This window comes from Plasmodium inui (genome assembly GCF_000524495.1).
Source record: "Plasmodium inui San Antonio 1 unplaced genomic scaffold supercont1.3, whole genome shotgun sequence".
In the NCBI taxonomy this organism is placed as follows: Eukaryota; Apicomplexa; class Aconoidasida; order Haemosporida; family Plasmodiidae; genus Plasmodium; species Plasmodium inui.
The window spans coordinates 1,189,686-1,208,001 of NW_008481837.1; the positions used below are offsets into that span (position 1 = coordinate 1,189,686).

The 18,316-nt window shown below is 43.1% G+C and overlaps 4 protein-coding genes across 4 annotated transcripts; 2 read left to right on the top strand and 2 right to left on the bottom strand.

Annotated features, from left to right (window-relative positions):
* Positions 1–2,057: 2,057 nt before the first annotated feature.
* Positions 2,058–9,398, top strand: C922_01100 (hypothetical protein; the record flags this gene model as incomplete). Its single annotated transcript, XM_008816708.1, has 6 exons — positions 2,058–7,367; positions 7,492–7,545; positions 7,739–7,828; positions 8,008–8,106; positions 8,420–8,523; positions 8,783–9,398. 6 exons carry the CDS (start codon positions 2,058–2,060, stop codon positions 9,396–9,398), a joined length of 6,273 nt encoding a protein of 2,090 aa, XP_008814930.1.
* Positions 9,399–10,419: 1,021 nt separating this feature from the next.
* On the top strand, positions 10,420–12,538 carry C922_01101 (hypothetical protein; the record flags this gene model as incomplete). The annotated part of the gene is made up of 9 exons (XM_008816709.1): positions 10,420–10,581; positions 10,733–10,796; positions 10,917–10,982; positions 11,169–11,210; positions 11,305–11,343; positions 11,533–11,577; positions 11,719–11,803; positions 12,042–12,147; positions 12,374–12,538. 9 exons carry the CDS (start codon positions 10,420–10,422, stop codon positions 12,536–12,538), a joined length of 774 nt encoding a protein of 257 aa, XP_008814931.1.
* Positions 12,539–12,945: 407 nt separating this feature from the next.
* C922_01102 (cofilin/actin-depolymerizing factor like 2) lies at positions 12,946–13,537 on the bottom strand (the record flags this gene model as incomplete). Its single annotated transcript, XM_008816710.1, has 2 exons — positions 12,946–13,160; positions 13,321–13,537. 2 exons carry the CDS (start codon positions 13,535–13,537, stop codon positions 12,946–12,948), a joined length of 432 nt encoding a protein of 143 aa, XP_008814932.1.
* Positions 13,538–15,255: 1,718 nt separating this feature from the next.
* C922_01103 (hypothetical protein) lies at positions 15,256–17,470 on the bottom strand (the record flags this gene model as incomplete). Its single annotated transcript, XM_008816711.1, has 9 exons — positions 15,256–15,400; positions 15,568–15,629; positions 15,766–15,886; positions 16,077–16,252; positions 16,376–16,470; positions 16,644–16,692; positions 16,949–17,113; positions 17,239–17,298; positions 17,411–17,470. The coding sequence occupies 9 exons, from the start codon at positions 17,468–17,470 to the stop codon at positions 15,256–15,258; spliced, it is 933 nt and encodes a 310-aa protein (XP_008814933.1).
* Between the last annotated feature and the right edge of the window lie 846 nt (positions 17,471–18,316).

An 18,316-nucleotide genomic window follows, 5' to 3' on the forward strand; every position in this document is an offset into this window, starting at 1 on the left:
ATCATTATGTACATACGTCCTATAGAACATTCATTTTTTTCTTTTTCTTTTTTCCCTATTCCTTCCCTTTGCAGGCCCAAAATACCCGCACTTTGTTCCGTCTTTGAATAATCCCCACGCAGCAACCCTGGGTCGTTAATTTTTTTTTTTTTATTTCATGTAATTTTTTTTTTTTTGCATTTCTCCCGTTTTCATCCTTTTTTCGCCCCATCTCTCCCTTTTTCACCGATGTTTCTTTTTTCTTTTACATTTTTGGAGAATCTATTTTAAATATGATTGTAGAGGTTGTATGATATATATGTATATGTAGCGTTTAATGAAGCCCCTGGCCCTCCCCCTTGCACACGCATATTAAGCGTGGTTCTATTGGTGGTTACAGCACACCGCCACCCCGCCCCTTATGTGGAAGATGTGTTAATGGGAATATGATGTGCACACTGTATGCACGTACGTATGTGTATGAGGACCTACGCGCGTGCAGAAACACGTGCAAATCTGGATGTGTAGAACGAATTGGAGAAAATTGCATATGCTAGTTGTTTTTTTCCATCGAGCATATATATGAGATTTCTGTTCTCAATTTAATTTGTCCTACTAAATACAAACATATATTAGTTTCCATGTTCCTTTTAAAAAGTTTTTTTTTCTTTCTTTCTTTTTATATGCACATTTTTACGCGTGTTTTACATGTGGTTTTGTACGATATAATTTATGCTTCATTAATTTTAGGCAATTTTGCGTCTTTTTACTTTCCTTTTTTTTTAACTTTGGAACGGTGTAATTTAAGAAAATATAGTTGAAGATAGCACCAACGCGTTTGTGGGAATCACGTTGGCCCCGTACCCGCCCGAGCAGACGCGTTTGCTTTTAAGATTTTACAAATGAGCAAGTGGCAGGTGCGCGGTTCAAATTGGGCGACTGCGCGATTGGAATTTTTCACTACTGCGCAAAGCTGAGACCGCCTTGTGGAAACTTTTAGGAAAAAAAAGAAAGGGGACGCAGAAGAAGCTCCCTTCTTACTTCGCGTGAATACGACTTCCCTCTTCTGTTGGTCGTCTCAATCCGTTTTTTTGTAGGGAGGAAAAAAAGCGTGACAGCATGCCACGATCACGTAACTGTGACTTAGCTGCCATATGGCTGTCACTTTCTGGCAGTCGCAATTATCAGGCATTTCTCTGAATAATTTCACAACGGAGGAAACATTCCTGGGGAGGTATGCGCGTGTATTCGTGCGTGCTATCTTATTACAGGCGCCTAGCGAATCAACCTTATGTGCATTTGGAATGCCATCGGGTGACGCGCGTGTGCCATTTTTCACTTTCACGAGGGAAAGGAAAAAATAATAAAAGTGAGGTCGCAAAAAATGCCTACCTCTTCATGCATTTTTCCATGGTATTTTTATTTCTTCCTTTACTGCTACTTTTTTTTTTCCCCCATTTTATATTTTGCTTTATGCGTATAAAAAATTTCCCCCATGCGTGATTGATTTTTTTTTTTTTTTTTCTTCAATTGGTGTTTAAAATAAAAATATCCCCAGCATTTCTTTCTGCGTGATGTGAAAAATAACGAATAGTCAGAATACTGAATAGTATCTTGATGGAGTGAATTCCTCCTTATGACGAAAAAATGCAATCATTTTTTTTTTCCCCATTAATGAGAAGAGAAGGGATGCTATAAGAGGCATTTTCTCCGTCGAAGTGAGTGAACAATCCATCCGTTTGGTGATAGCAAATCGGGGGAAGCACCAGCTCGGGCAAAACAACCAACGCGCTACAGGTTTACCAGCTTGCGCAACGGTTTACGACGTGGCTTACAAAAGGGGACGTGCCCCATATTCAGACACATAATCACACAATGGTGTGTCGATGAAAATTCAATTTTGTGTCAAAAAAGAAAAGAAAAATGAGGACATCTCTAGGAGTCGTGGCAGCTATTTAAATTAACTGCCATACGTTCAATAATAGCTCACCAATTTGGTGGGCTAGCCGCACAGTGAGAGAAGCCTCCTGTGCAGCTCCACTAACCTCGCATTTGGCTCCAACAGGTAGAAAGTAAAGATGAAGCCGAATAACCAATACCCATCCCAGAACAACGGCAGCTACCGAAACAGCACAGTAAACAATGACACAGGTGTAAGCAATGAAAATCCCCCCAGCTACCCGATAACCAGTAACAATGGGAGCATGTTCTCCAGGGGTATGCAAGACAGGAGTCACAATCCATCGAATGGGGCACCGATGAGTCAGAGCAACAGAGGAGGAACTACAAATAATGTCATGAACAATTTTTCCAAATCTTCTACCATTAATTATCCACCAAATAATCACACGTTCTACAACCAACACAATATGCCCTATAGTAATAATGGCTTCAGCAAGAGTACGTATGGAAGTAAGAACAGCCAGCCAATGATGAATAATGTCAAGATGATAAATTCGATGTGGAAGGCAGGTGACAGTTTAGTCCACGACAGGAATGACGTCCTAAACAAACCGTTCAGTGCCACCAATTATAGCAACTTTCCCAGTAACGTCAAAGGACGGGCGGATGAAAATGTGGGGAACTTTTCCCAAATAACTTATCGCACTGTTATACAAAATAATAATGAGGCAGTTGTAAAAAATGGACTCATGGCACCTGACTTGAGCAGTAATGCTAATGTGGGCACCACCAACAGCATCAACAATGTTAACAACTTAAGTAGAATAAACACGGTGGATTTTAATTCTCATGTTAATGCGTCTGGCCGGTTGAATAGCGTAATAGGGAGGAACACTGGCATGGTTAACGGTGCTGCTTTTAGCATTGGTAAGCCATTTACAAATTTGAGTACTATGCACGCCAGTATGAACTCGTACCATGTGAAGAATGTTATACCTGGTGAGGTGGGCAGTGGAGTGCCCGATGTTATGCTTATCAACGGGAATAAACTAAACGACAGCGCCCCGGGAAACGTAAATAAAGGCTTACACCATGTGAGAAGTAACCTGAATAGGAACTTGGCCCCGTTGGGCGGTGCCCACGGTTATCCTGTGATGGGGAGTAGCAACGGTGGTAGGAACAATATTCACTCTGTGAGCGGCATGGGCGGGATGACCGCCATGGCAAATCTCAACGGAGCCAATTACAACATGAGCAATTTAAAAAGTTCCATGGGGAATCTAAACAGAGGTAGCGCAAACGACGCAGGTGGTGAAAGGAATTTGAGCTCAAATTTGAGCTCAACTTTAAGCCCCAATTTGAGCCGTTACCCAGGCGCGATGAGAAACCTTGGTGTCAGCAGCGGCCACAATACGGATGACGTGGAAATTATGCAAGTCAGTGGGAACAGCCCCAGCAGCGCAATAACCATTGAGTCGTCGAAAACGAAGAGCTACCAAAAGAGTAGTAGCAAAGTTAACCCAAACGAGCTAAATGAAACAAAAGGTAAAAGTAACAACAGTGTCGTTAGTAACACACCGGTCCTGCATAACCACCTTAGGAGTGACATGCGTCCCAGTCCAGCGTCGAAGAACCAGCATGGGTTCCTCGTAGAAAATGGAAAAAATAATCTAAGTCAAGACCCCTACAGTGCACACAACGCCGGTAGCAATTTCGACGGTAACGCAAATGCAGGAGGAAAGGTTCAGGGAATACACAACGTGAACTGTAGCATGAACGGCGGCATGAACAGCGGCATGAACAGCGGCATGAATAGCGGGCTGAAGAGTGACCCCCCCGGCTACGTCCACAGCAGAAAGGCACAGATGAACCCAAATGCCTGCGCCAATGAGCAGAATGCGAATCTGCTAAGCGCTAGTAGTTTCTTGCAGAGCGCAGGAAGTATACCAGGAGTGGAAGACAAGAATGTTTCCATCCGCCAGTATGACGCCTATAACGTCCAAGGAGATAAAGCAGAAAATGGAAAAACTAACAACGTCATAGGTGACCCGAAAGAGGACACCAATCCCTTGATGAATAATAACTCTGTTTCATTGGAGAAAACGAAAAAGAGAAAGAGAAAGGAGGAAAGCAAAGAGCAGGGGATGGAACAGGACACCCCCCCCAAGGGTACCAAAAGAAAAAGCAAAAATGCGCAAAATAACTCTGAACAGAATATGATAACGAACAGCGATGCGAATCCTTTACAGGACGTGCCGAGTAGCCATTTGGATAATCACATAGCTGATTGGGGAAACGGTGCACAAATGATTAACGATCCATTGAATAACAAGATTTCGAAGAGAAAGCTAAAAGTGAATAATGCGGAAAATGCAAAAAATGACGAAAAAAAGAGAAAAAAAAAAAGGATGGAATCAACCGATCCGGGAAGTAGTTACCAATCAGGGCAGGAAAACAGCGAGGTGGGTCAAACAAGTGAATATCTTACTGAGGATCGAAACGGGTTCTACATCAGTTCGAGTGTGGCACATGAAAATATGAACAATGGTGTGATGAGCACGTATGCAAGTGCTAACTATTTGAATAACCCCATTAACAGGTCTCCTCAGACTGACTATTACAACAGTTTTAATCCAGACACACCAGCGGAGGTTCGTGACGTAAGTAGCAACTGGGGTGAAAGGGAAAATATAAAAATGAGGAACGGCAACCACGTAGACGGTACAGTTAACCCTAACATTGTAAAAGGGGTTAGGTATAACCCCAACGTGTCAGATGGTAACACAAGGATGAACGATTTCGTGAATGGGCAGTTTAGAGAAAATAATATTGGGCAGATCTTACGCGATGCGAACTTGAGTAATGGTGCCCAGGGAACTACACACTGTTACATTGGAGGCGAGGCAAACAAACAGATTAATCACAATTTAACCCACATGGTAGCGCAACAGGGAAACAACGAAATGTATAAGGAGCAGTCTCTACAGAGGGAGCAATATCTGCAGAGGGAGCAATTATTAGGGAAGGATCAAATGAATGTTGACCCCAAATTCGTTTGGCTGTTTCTAAATAAAGAATTCAGTGAAAATAAAAATAAGTATGCTGCCTTTTTGCCCCTCTTTAATAGTTACTACCCCAGTAAGCTGAACGAGTTGATTTTCCAGTTAGAGGATTATTCCTTGCTAAGCTATGCACACATTATGAGTGGTGCGCTCGCGCTGCAGAGGAAGCACTTGAGAGGCTTTAGCCCCGGCGTGGTGGGAACTGGGGACTATGCCGCGAGCATCACGAGCGTCGCTAATGCTGCTAATACTGCTAATGCTGCTAAAACTGCTAATACTGCTCCTGCTTCTAATACCGCTAATGCAGCCAATGTGACCAATGTGGCGAATGCCCCCAATGCGACAGCTTGCGCTAGCAGTGGGTACAGCGACGGCCACATCGACAATAAGCTACTCAACAATATAAATAGCAATTTTAATGAGCTCATAAAAAACTTTAGCTTTGAAAGTGGGCCCGCTCCGAACGCCGCTCTTGGGGAAGTCGAGAAAACGGGGAAGGGAAGGCGGAGAAAGAATGACAACAGTGCTAGGAAGGCGAAGAAGGAGGGAGCCGTCAAGGAAAGAGGCACGAAGGAGAAACCCGCGAAGAAGGACCCTACCACGGAGAATGACAACGGCGCGCAAATCGACAGCAGCGGAAGCATAGAAAGCGAGGCCAACGCGGAGGACCGCATCAACCTAGAAAGCATTGCCAATGTGGAGAGCAGCGTGAAATGTGAAATTACCCTCAACCCCGACGACACCAGCAACTGCGATAAGGACAACGGTAAGGTGGCCAATACGGCGATCAGCGGAAAGACGAAGAAGCCGAGAAAACCAAGAACAAGCAAAAAAAACCCCCTCGCCAATGCTAGCACACCCCAACTGTTGATAAGCGAACAAGCACAAATGGTACCTGCAGACAGTGCGCAAGCGGGGCAAGCAACACATAGCTACTTTCTCAATGCAAATGGATCGATCGTTAGTGAAAACGCCAGTGATGTGATGAATCTCATTCTGAAGGGTAACATTGGGAACACAGAAACGAGCCTCATAAACAGTGAAAATGAATACAGCTCTGTTTATAAAGGAAACGAGAATTCAATTGAGAGAGGAATGGCCAGCTTATGTGACACAATGAGTTGGCAAGGGAACTCTCAAAGGAATGAAAATGATCTGTACCAACTTGGTAGCAAGTTAAATGATATGAACAGTTCAGGTAAAAATGGAAAAGTGAAAAAGTATAGGAAAAAAAAAGATAATAACAATTTGGCGTTAGAAGATAAAAGAGACATACCAACATCAGCATTGGACAGCATCTACATGGAAAAGGAGAAGAAAAAGAAAAAAAAAAAGAATGACCCTCTGAGTATCAATGAGGATACGATAAGTGCCCAAAATGGGGATAGCATTTTTTCTCAGAACGGCGACATGAACATGGTGAGCGACCTTTCTGTTGAGGTGAAAGGAAACGAGAACTCAATTGAAGAGAAGTATCCAAATGGTGTGGAAGCTGAGTGCGCAGGGGATAATGAAGACGTTTCGGCCACGTATCTGCTAAATTGCATGGTCGAAGATTACAATAAGGAGATGAGCAAAAGGAAGAGAAAGGCCTACAGTAAGCAGCCCAGTGAGTCAAAGAAAAAGGCTACAACGAAGGAAGGAGTGAAGAAAGAGGAGTCAGATCGTAGGGGTAGAAACAGGACGAAGAAAATGCAATTGGAGGAGGGGAAAGAAGCGGAAGCAGAAGAGGAAGAAAAAGAGCAGATTGAGAGGTACCAAAATGGGCAAATGCACGCCGTAGAATGTGAACGTGGTGCCCATGCGGACAACCGGTATAGCATCGAGAAATCCAATCTTCTCACGCGAAGAAACAAACAATTGAAGAAACTTTTCCTCCAACAAGGCAATATGCTTTACCCTAGCATGAAGGGCTCCCATATTGTCAACAATAACTTAAGTGAAAATATCAGATTAAATGCAATCAATGCTATTAAGAAGAAATACAAACGGTTCAGCTTTTGCGTAAATAAGGTGTTCAGAAAGAAGAACATGAATGATATAATAGCCTTAAACGAAAATTTAAATAATAACAGAGAACTTTTGTTCTTGTTCAAAAAGAGGGATGTAAGTAACCTAAAAAGATTGAACTTCTCCTTCTTCATGAATAAATTAGACATACAAAAAATAGACATGATTATAATGAAGAGGATATACATATGCGTACAGAATATGAAGAACACTTTAGGATTTATGTGCGTTATAAATAACGTAGAAAAAATTGTAGATATGTTGAAGAAAGCCTTTAGGGATCGGCTGCAGTTGATGTGGCCGCTGATCCAATTTTCCAGCAAGTATAGGCTGGACCAATACTTCCATCTGTTGACAAAGAACAGGAACAATTCGCAGTCTAGGTTTAAGGACACTCGGCTGTTCGTGCATCAGGTGGGTTTTTCTTTTCCCACTTGGCATTTTACATCGATCTGTGAATGTGTCTGTATATTGCATTCGGGTGCACCCCTTTTTTTGTGCCAAACGCATGATTTTTTCCCTCTTCCCCTTCATGTAGAACATAGCCCCCTTGATTGCCTACTTCAAGCAGAGGACCATTGACGACAAAATTGTAAGTGCGTAAAAGGGGTCCGTAAAAGGGTCCATAAATGTGTGCCTCAGTTTGTCTTCCTGTGTAGAGATGGCCTACCATGTCATTTATTTTTATTTTTATTTTTTTTTTTTTTTTTTTTTTTTTTTTTTTTTTTTTTTTTTTTTTTTTTTTTTTTTTTTTTTTTTTTTTTTTTTTTTTTTTTTCTGCGCAGGTGGAACACTTGAAGAGCCAAATGAAGCCCAAAAAGAGGAGGAGGAAAAACAAAAACAAGGATCCCTTCTCGGAGGACAAATCTTTAGATGTAATTTTTGCGATCAACAACACGTCACTTTCCTTTCGCCTTTCGTATCTTTGAGGCCGGGCGCAAAAGGGGGATGCATCCCCCCATCTGATATAGCTGCATGTGTGTAGCGAGTGGTCATTTAATTTCCCCACCAATGTCACGTACGAAACTTCACGCTCTCCCTTCCTCCATTTTAGTTACTCAAAACTATAAACACCATCACGTCGAAGAATTCCACGACGGAGAGCCTGCTCGACTTTGAGACGGCGCGGACCAAGGCCAGCGAGTTTGCCTTTGTAAGTTGTTGAGCGCCCCAGGCGGCGATTGGTGAAAGTGGCGGCAAATCGGAAAGAGTGGCAAGGGATTGGTGAGAATGGCGACGAATTAGGGAGAGTCGAAACGGATTGGCGAGAGTGGCGGACAATTGCGTCAAATTTGTGCCCCTCCTTCTGCCATGCACCATGGGGAGTGGACCCTCGTTTGGAAGGCGCCCGAGGGGACTTGCCCGCACAGTGTGCACATGCACGTATGAACGAACGTGCATACATGGTGATGCTTCCCGGTTGATGCCACTTTTTCGCATACCCCCATCTCGTGCCCACTTCTTAGGTCGGCTATAACCAGAAGAGGCTCCTGACGCAAATCACCCCCTACGATTACAAAAACATTCTAAATTCTGAGTTCTGTAACAAACTGTTTACCATAAAATGGAGGTAAGGGAGTGAGGCATGTGTGTGTGTCTTCCGTGAGGGCAACCCCCCCGTGTCGCTCTTCCAAAGGAAGTTGTTTATTCGCTGTGTTTGTTCCATGCCCCCTCTTAGAAGTGGACTCCACGTAGTAGCCATTATTAGCAAGCGCACACATGAAGGGGGTCTCCACTTGTATGCACAGCATATGAGTTGCCGCTTATGTGGAAATGCCCACACGCCCACATGTTCTGTTCTTTCCTTGGTTTTTTTTTTTTTCCATCAGGGAACAACAAGCACTGTTTATCAACCACCTGCATTTCGACATGGTCCCTGATAATGAAGAGACAAGAAGTCATTTCGAAAAAGTATACATGAGGTATATGGGCTACAATGAAAAGAAATTAGCCGTCAAGTTGGAAAATAAAGCAAAGACAGGAAAAGCCAAATCTAAAAATGACATTGTAGAGGGGGATAAGACTGAGGGCAAACCGAAGACCTCAAGGAAAAGAAAGACCAACAAAAATAATGAAGGTGCTGAGACAGAACCCAAAATTGCTAAACCGAGGAGGAAATATGAACGGGTGAAACCTAGGAAGAGTAAAAACCAGAGTGGGAATGCGGTGACTGATCAGGTGGTGCAGAGTGTTGAAGCGGGGCAAAGTGTTGACGCAGCGCAGAATGTGGGAGCCCCTCATAATGCCACGAGTGGCGTCAATCCCCCGAATGACCCCGCGGCCATGGAAAGCACATCCAAGAAAAAGATACGTAAACCGCGAGAACAAAAAACGAAAATTAAAATAAAAAATGCACAAAATAATGACCTGACCATTTTTAAGGGCAATCCAAATGCAATCATTCAGGCAACCTTAGACTTCATGAATCCCAACATGTTTACCTAAAATGGTTGCACTGTTCAGGAAGAGTAGGTCAAATTGATTCTGACGCATGAGCGATAATTTTTTCGTTTTTTCTTTTTTTTTTGTGAGGAGAACTGTAATATGATGTATTTCACCGTCAGCACACGTGCGGTTAGGACATGCTAAGTGGACATTCATTTTGATTAACCTATTGAGTTACTTTTTACAACTGTTTGGGTGCATTTCACGGAGGTGGTGCAAGGGGAACATCTGCACGTAAATGTGCACAACGTTCAGTGGAATACCTTTTACCACTTTTGTTTCTGGCGGGGGGGGGCCCTTTTAACGCGTGCCTTTTAAGAAGGCCAGTGTGAGTTGGCATAACCCTTTTGGGGAATTAAAAGCGGGAGCATAGCCATGTTCATTTATCTCGACATAGGTACCAATGCGTCGACCGTTTGAACTTCCCCAATTTGGTTATGTGGTTTTTTTTTTTTTTTTTTGCCCAAACTTGGCTGTATGATTGACCTCATTAAGCGCACTTTTCAACCTCAAATTGGTAGGCGAATATGTGGTATCCCTTTTGAAGTCTTTTTTTTGGGGTTCTCCAATTTTGGCGGATAACCCCGTAAAATAACACCAAGGGGGAAGTCATTCATTTGAGGGGTTAATTAAATGCGGAACCTCCTACCTGTGAATGTTGTTCAGGCGAATGTATATACACATGTGGTATCTTCATATAAGTGCATTGCGTTGCAGACGCGAGTTTTTTTTTTTTTTTTTTTGGAAACTACTTTTGCTCGTGGCCGATTTTCCCCTTGGTATATTTCCTACTGTTGCAAAATTTTCCGTTTCTCACATTGGTTAAATTCATCTCACCGGATTCGTTTCTCTTGGGCGCGCTTGTTAAAAGGTTGTTTCTCCAAAGGGGTGCTTCACTTGTTAAGGAGCATCAAAACTTTGGATTATTGTGTCTACTTCGAATTTTGTTCTCCCGTTTTGCTGTTTTGCTGTTTATTTTTTTGAATTGCTTTCCTTTTCCGTCCAACTCGCGAAAGACACGATGATGCTGAATTATTTGTTCTATAGCTCCACCCCCAAGTATGAAAACAAAATTGAAAAGAAAAAAAAAGATGACATGAGCTCTCTGCAAAGTTGTATTGAAAATGCCTCGATTACGCTCATCCTAGTTGGGTCTATAGTGGTGGCCATAAGTCTTTTGATGGTAAGGGGGGCATAAAATTGGTGGGCCACCACCAAATGGGCTGCCTTCCCATGAACCGCTTCCAAAAGGGCCGCTGTCCAAGGGGCATTCTCCCGATATGATCGCATGCTCCATTTGGGGACCCTGCTTCCCCCCTTACCCCTTTCCGCAGATCACATTCTTGGCAGACAATTTAAGGAGTTCAAATGTGTACAAGTTATTTTGCCTTACATCTGGTTCGTTTCTGTTCCGTGTAATTTGAGAGGGGAGGGATTCAACGTGTTACCCATGTCAACACGCACACAAACTTGCCCCATTCCGCACGTTTTCACCATTGCCGCCTTAACGGATCGCAGGACTCTGGCTCGTTATTATAATAGCGCAAGTGTTAACCTTTTTATTCTCCTCAACCATTTTTCAAAGTAATTCGATTCTGCGCGGGGTGCCAGTGGGTTATGCGTGTCTTTGGAGTTGGCACTTTGGGAGGAAGTCCCCTCGTCATTATTTGGCATTCATTATTTGGTATTCATTATTTGGCATTCATTATTTGGCATTCATTATTTGGAATTCATTATTTGCTATTTATTTATTTCTTTTTTTCTTTGTAGATTCCACGCATTTGTTCTTAAATGACCAAACAGGGAGTGCAGGTGGACCAATTGGGGGATTTCATCTGCTTTCAGCTTTGACACCGCATGGTAAAAGGAACAAGTTTGTGTTTTTTTTTTTTTTTTTTATTTTTAGCGCATAAGTGGAATCCCCTCAGCACTGGTCTATTTTTAAGTAACAGACAGGGACGCCATCACAGCGTTTCCGTGCCAGCCTATGTTACTGGGCGAGTCTACGTGAGAACCCCGCGTCTGGATCTACGCGCACACATGTGCAGCATAACGCATGTATATTTATTTTCTCATTTCATCCTTGGTGTGTTCCCCTCGCGAAATGAAACTCCTCCTCGTTCCCCACCTCAAGCCAACGTCGTAACCTTCAGTTGCGTGTCCCTCCTGTCCTTTTGCGGTTAAGCTGTGCAGACAAATGAGCGTATACTCGCAAGAGAGAGAAAGAGAGACCAAGATACACGCGGCATCCCATCTCTACATTCGCATAGGGACAAAAGCATGCACATTCATAATATGAAACTGCTTCTCACTTGTGTAGGAATATTCTCTTACGTAGTCAGCACGTTTAGTGGGACTAATGGGCGCATACTGGCCACCACCATTTTCAGCTTTTCCCTGAATTTGTACGTGAGGGAGGGGAGGAACATCAGCTGGAAATCCGCTGCCCATGAGCTGGCCATCATCTGACAACGAGCTGACCATCATCTGACAATGAGATGACCATCATCTGACAATGAGCTGACCATCATTTGACAATGAGATGGCAATCCGCTTTCCATCACGTGGCAATTTTGTCCAACCCATCTCTCGTGACAGTTTTCGTGAAGCCCTCCTTTTTACGTGCACCATTTTTTTTTACAGAGTGTTCCTGGCCTTGCAGTTCCTATACATATTGCTCCGAATCCACAAAATTAAGGGCATAAAATTTAGCAAATATGTGCCTCTTTTTTTGCCCGGGTTTTCTTGCGTAATGAGGAGGAGAAAATGTGTGGGGGGCACCACGGCTACACACAGGTGGTGTTCTCTACTTATGGAAGTGTCCCTTTAATGCGCACGCGTTTGGTGATATATACTTCCGTGCTTATCCGAATGGACCCCCGGAAATAAGGACACCCCTGCGCTGTAGTTTTACCTACGCATTTGTCCACCGTTGTACCCCTCCGCCGCTCTACTCGCTCTCCCCAACTTTCCAGATGCTAGAATCCATGGCAACGAATGTGAAACATAAGATGAGACAGAGTCTGCTGGATCAAAAGTCTAAAAGGGGAATGCACAAAAAAAAACTAGAGGACCATGTGATGCACCAAGATGGTAACTTCGCTTGGGGCAATTGCGCAAAGGATGCGAAGTTTCGCTAAAAAATGCAGCGCGTTGTTTGTTCTACTTTATTCTAGTTTGTACTAGCTTGTTCTAGTCTGTACTATTTTTTTTTTTCTTCTTCACTTTGCGCAGAAAATATATTCTTGATTAACTAAAATGGGGAGGAAACACATGGCGACGCCTAGGATCCAACGTGTGTAGACCTACTCCCCCAGAAGTCTGCCTTCATGAGGAACCGTTTGGTGACAACTGAAGGGGAAAGCACGCTGAACATAGTGGTGATCGCCACCATTGTTATTACAGTTACTCTTGTGGATAAGTTGAACTTTTTTTTTTTTTAAGGACAAATCAAACATTCACAATACCACGTGGGAATCCCTCACCGTGGCAGAACTAATCATTTTGTATTGAAATGTGAGGTCATCCCCCGATCAGATCAATCCATTCAGGTGTTTATCATGATAGCCCGGAGCTCCTCCTCGAATTCTTCTATGTCGCATGTTATTTCTAGGCTTTTGAAGATGCCATTGATTTTTTGAACAAGCGATTCTTTGGATGCTGCGTAGAGCATTTTCTCCTTCGCCTTGGCAGAATCGGGGGACCAAAAAATGAAGTAAATTCTGTTCCGTAATACGCCCTCAGGGGTGTGGATAGGCATATCTGTAAGGGGGGGGAAGAGGGGCATAAAAAGAGGCACATAAACGGGTCTAACCGGGAGGGTAACGTTAGCAGATGGATGCCCCAATTAGCAATGTAGTAAGCCTAGCGCGGGGCTGTCCGCTTGGGAGGAGCTTCCATCTGGTTACTTGTGCAGACTCACCTGCGATGATGTATCTACATTCCGTCGATTTCAAATTGTTTCTGATGTCCATTATGATATCCTCGAAGGACTTCAAATCTGAATCCTGCTGCAACACATCCACTATGATTTCCTCGCAATTTTCGATTCGAAAAAGTATGTACTTGTGTAGGTGCTTCACTTTCAGCTTGTTAAATTCGTAGATGCATTCGTCTGACACCCTGACCCCTGAGACCATTTTTCCTTTCCTTAGGTTGATCACTCCTTTCTGTTGTTCCCTACTCAGGATTTTTTCCCTTCCTGGCTGTCTTCTTTTCGCGTGCAGGTGTAGGCGCAGGTGCGATATGCCTGTTCGACCGCTTTGGTGTGGCTCCCCAGGTTTAACATGCGACCGAGTGATTTGAATCTTCCTTCTAAGGAGGAAACGCAGCAATGTGTGTCACCAAGTGTGCGATGCGGTGTGGGAGTTTTATGCAGATAGGTAACATTTCTATTTTTTCACTTGTTCTTTTGCTCTATTGAAAAGGTGAAACTCATTTGAGGGATGCGAGGAAGGAATGTAGACAGTTTTTTTTCTTTTCCACATACAGGTACTACAGCACAATTTGCGGGTAACTAACTCGTTAAGTGTTTCTTTTTTTCTCCTCTTTTGAACGTTTATGTGTTACTCTTGTGCTACAATGACTCTAGCGGAGTTCTTACTGGCGAGCCATATGCATATATATATGTATTTTTTTTTTTTTTCGTTTCCCCAGTGCTGCTACACTGTGTAGGAGAAAATTTTGCTTTTACCAAAAAGACGTTATTGCACACACGCGCGAGTTAAAGGATGTCACATGTGAGGGAAAATTAAAAAAAAAAAAAAAAAAAAAAGAAGAAGTAGAAAAAGAAGAAAGAAAAAAGAAGAAAGAAAAAAGAAGAAAGAAAAAACAAAGAAAAAAAGCTAAACATGTATTTGTGGACACATACTTGGTCCATGCCTAGACAAATGCCCACTTTATGCGACATAGGAGTGCACCAACGGAGGGTATGCCAAAATGGGAAGGCTTGGAAGATAGGGAGAGTCCCCCCCCTGAGTGGCCAATTATTGGGATGCTCTTGCCACAATTGCTCAAAGGGTGAAGTCTATGCATAGCTCATTATTTAGCTGGCATCCTTCCTGCAATTTCATTTTCTCTTCGAATTTTTCGGAAAAATTGCCTAAACGAGGAAGGGGTCATCTTGCTTCTCTATTATATGGTGTGTGGATTAAAAAGGGTTCCCCTTTTTTATTTAGAAAATTTGGGCATCTTCCGGGGGAAGATAAATTCTCTCGATTAAAACTGTGCAGATTTCCCCAGACCGATCATCAATCGAGGTGCCGCATCATGTAATCAACATAAGAGGCGCCATACACACGGTGAGTCACACGAAGAATGCACTTTCCAATGAGCGTCCACATGGCTGGAACATGCACCGGTAACTTACTCGGCCAGATATGAGAGCATGTTGTGTCTATAGGAATGACACCCATTATCTGTATTCTCACCAGGGAAGGGGAACCATGTAACTTAATGCGCGCACAAAGATGAGTGGAAGTAAATGCGAAAATTAACTTATCCATCCGGGGGTGGAGACAGTGCGCCACTTTTTTTCAAATGCTCACCTTCCAGCATTCTCCTATTAGCTCGGAGCAGAAATAGCCGGCGTCATCTGCGGCGGTGGGGGTAGGGTGGAAAGAAAAAAGAAAAGAAATGTATAGACATAAGGATAGGCAAAAGCATGGGCAAAAACATACACAAAAGCATCGGCAAAAACATACGCAAAAACATACGAAAAAACATACGCAGAAACCTAGGCAAAAAAATAGGAACAAAAATAAACCCATCGAAATGTACAAAATGGGCGCTGCTGAAGGGTTAAACCCCTTCGTACAGATAGCAAAAAAAATGTGTTCGGACTAGGGCGCTATTATATTCAGAAATACGACGCACCACTTTTGGGGGCCAGAAAATTAATTATCTTCAGGTTATATTTTTTCCCTATGGTGTTTTTTAGAAAGTGAAGCAACTTTTTAAGATTTTCTTCCGAGTTGTCCCAGGTCAGGCGTCTCAGAGCAATTCTACAAAAATGGAAATTCGAATGTGTGTGTTTGTATATGTGCGTGTGTGCACCCTTTGAGCGTCCACTTGCATGTATAGACACAGATAAATGTACGCGTCTTATGTTTGTCCCTTTTGGAAATAACCGCTTTGTGCCCATTCGTTGATAAGGGTGAAATGAACTAACCGGGTGTAGGCCTCGTTCCACCGGTTCTTTCTAAAAAGCTCCCATGGCGTTAGGATGATTCCCTGGGAAGGATGCACAGAGTGAGCGAAGGCGGCAGTCCAGCATGTTGTTCCTAAACCGTGGTTGCATATTTGGGTATCCCATGACGATCGTGTAGTTACCCACGTAGACCTACACAATACATGTGAACGCCGTTACCATGTTGGATAGGGCCTCCAGGAGAAAAATGCCATTTTTGTCATTCCTGAGAATCATACCGATGTGATCATACTCGCCCCTCGTTATGATCCTCTGCAGCTTCGCAGAAGCCACGTTTGACCTGTTCGTTCGAAAAAAGAAGGAAGGATGGATGAAAGGAAGGAACGATGAAAGAAAGTGATACACACCAGCTGAGTCTGTGGTTTAATTAAAATTTTGCGCAAAATGGAGGGTGGAGGGATAAAACCGCACAAGAGGCATCAGCCATGCACTTCGCTTCGCATCTTTGTTACTTCCCCCCAGATGATCACCTGAATAAGACTATATCGCCCGTGTCCGCAATCGACTCGAATACATCAACCGATATTCTGTCGATTTTCCAAAAGTTACTTTCCGAAAAGATAAAATTCGGTTGACTTATAATTTTATTGCTCGTCATGGAGCTGTTTAGCAAGTTGTACCACTCGTATATTTCCGCGTCTTCACCCTGCGGGGAAAATGGCGTTACCGGCGTTGAAGATGAAAAAGGGGCGCATATACAGGTAGATCTCCGCAGAGGGGGGTCCCATCTTTTGTTTATTAGCTATTCCTTTTTTGTATTGAAGCTTACCCTTAAATAAAACCTGAGGTCTGTATTCCGGGGGGTTAGAATTAGGAGCGACTCCTTTTTGTTGTCGTTGTTGTATATCCTCGATTCAATGCAGTCTTTGAGTGGAAAAAAAAAAAAATAAATAAAAAAAATGAAGGTGCGGCGTAAAATCGCTTAGGTGGATATACAGAGGTACATTCATGCGTGCGTGCTATTATAAGACGTTCCTAGTGTGACATTATCTTTTCAGGAGAATCCTCCCCCGTATGCGCGCTTTCTCTAGCGTTACACAGAAAGCAGTCTTCGCCACTTCGTTTCCGCTTTATCCCATGTTCGTACTGCACAGTTGGGGAAAAAAAGAAAATATACATCATTATGGGTAAGCCTCCCTCTCTGCGGGAGGTTTTCCTCATTTTTGGTGAAGCGGTGCAACCACATTTGGTCCATTTTGTGAGTATCTTCTGGACTATCTCCTCTGCATGCAGTGTTTTCCTTAATTCATTTCTTCACATTTAACTCCCTTATTTCAGGCACAAAGTGTGCGATACGTCCACAGGTTTAGGAGCGCACACGGAAGAAATATTTCTCGTTTACGTTAATGTCCATGTGGATCAGCTCTAGATCGAGGACGCCCGACGGCCTCAAGCTTTCTTTGCTTTTGAAGTAATATAACTTTTTGTTTTTCAGAAGAAACCACCTTCTGGAGTATCCGCACCAGGAAGTTGAACACCTCTTTTCTAGGTACCCCTCTTTGTGGTACTGCAGGCGGGGTGAGCGGTCAGTCGAAGATCAGCGGTCAGTCAGAGGTTAGTGCTGCCTTATGGGCAACATACAGACGTAGGTACACATCCATCGGTACGTTCGTGTGTGCCCGCTTCCGTTACCGGTGAGAAATTGTGGCAGGTGGAGAAGAAGACAAAGTCGTCGGAAAAGTCAAGATATTCCTGCACGAGGAGGGAAATTCTTAATTATATGGGAAACTCGGCAAAAGTCATAACAGAGAGGGGGAAAAAAACGCTTCGATGAATAATTAAGGAACACACGCCACTGAATCACCTGCTTATTTTCATCATTTTGCATGACATGGTTGCATCCATCTTTCGCCGTTGTTTCCATGAATTGCTCAATGTTCCAAGTGGTGGGAAAAAATGCGGGGGGACGGGGGCGTAATATTCATGAGAAATCAACAAGCTTGACAATTCCTAATTAGCAATTTGTTATTATCAGAATGATAACGTGAAAGGGGGAAACCCTCCTTTGCATTTCTGTATTTTTACAAAAAGACCGAACAATGGGAAAAAAAAAAAGAAAAAAAGAAATAAATAGCTAAATAACTAAATAAATAGAAATCATGTTATTCTTCACTCCCCCCTTCGCTTCCGCTTAAAGAGCCACGTGTTGGTTCACTCGCAAATGTTGACAGAAATTTTCTGTTTTTAAAAATGTGGGCATTTCCGTCTGAGTCAATTTTGTAGAGGTGTATAACTGGGGTGAACTCCAAGTCGTGCACAATCACGGTTTGTCCGATTGTTGTGTATCAATTATGGGGAAATTTTGGAGAGGGAAAAAAATTCTCCGCGGTTAGCAAAAATTAAGTGCAGGAAAGTCTGCAATTGGGGAGAAAATAAAATTGCGCCTGTTCCATAACACATTGCACGTTGTGAACTCAGCGAAGATACGTATATGTCTACTCATAACAACGCGGAGTGGTCACTACGCTGTGTTGGCAACTTCCCCCTTTTCCCCATGTGCGTGCAAACGGTTGGCGCGAATTGTGCAAGCGCTTTGCGTGAATTGTCCGCGCTCCAAGTTAACCAAAAAATGTTATTAAATGGTGCTAGATGTTGTTAAATGTTGTTAAATGCTGTTAAATGTTATTAAATGCCATTTTAAAAAGGAAGAGGAAACACAATAAGACGAAAAGGTGACGAACAAAAAAAAAAAAAAAAAAGAGGAAAAAGG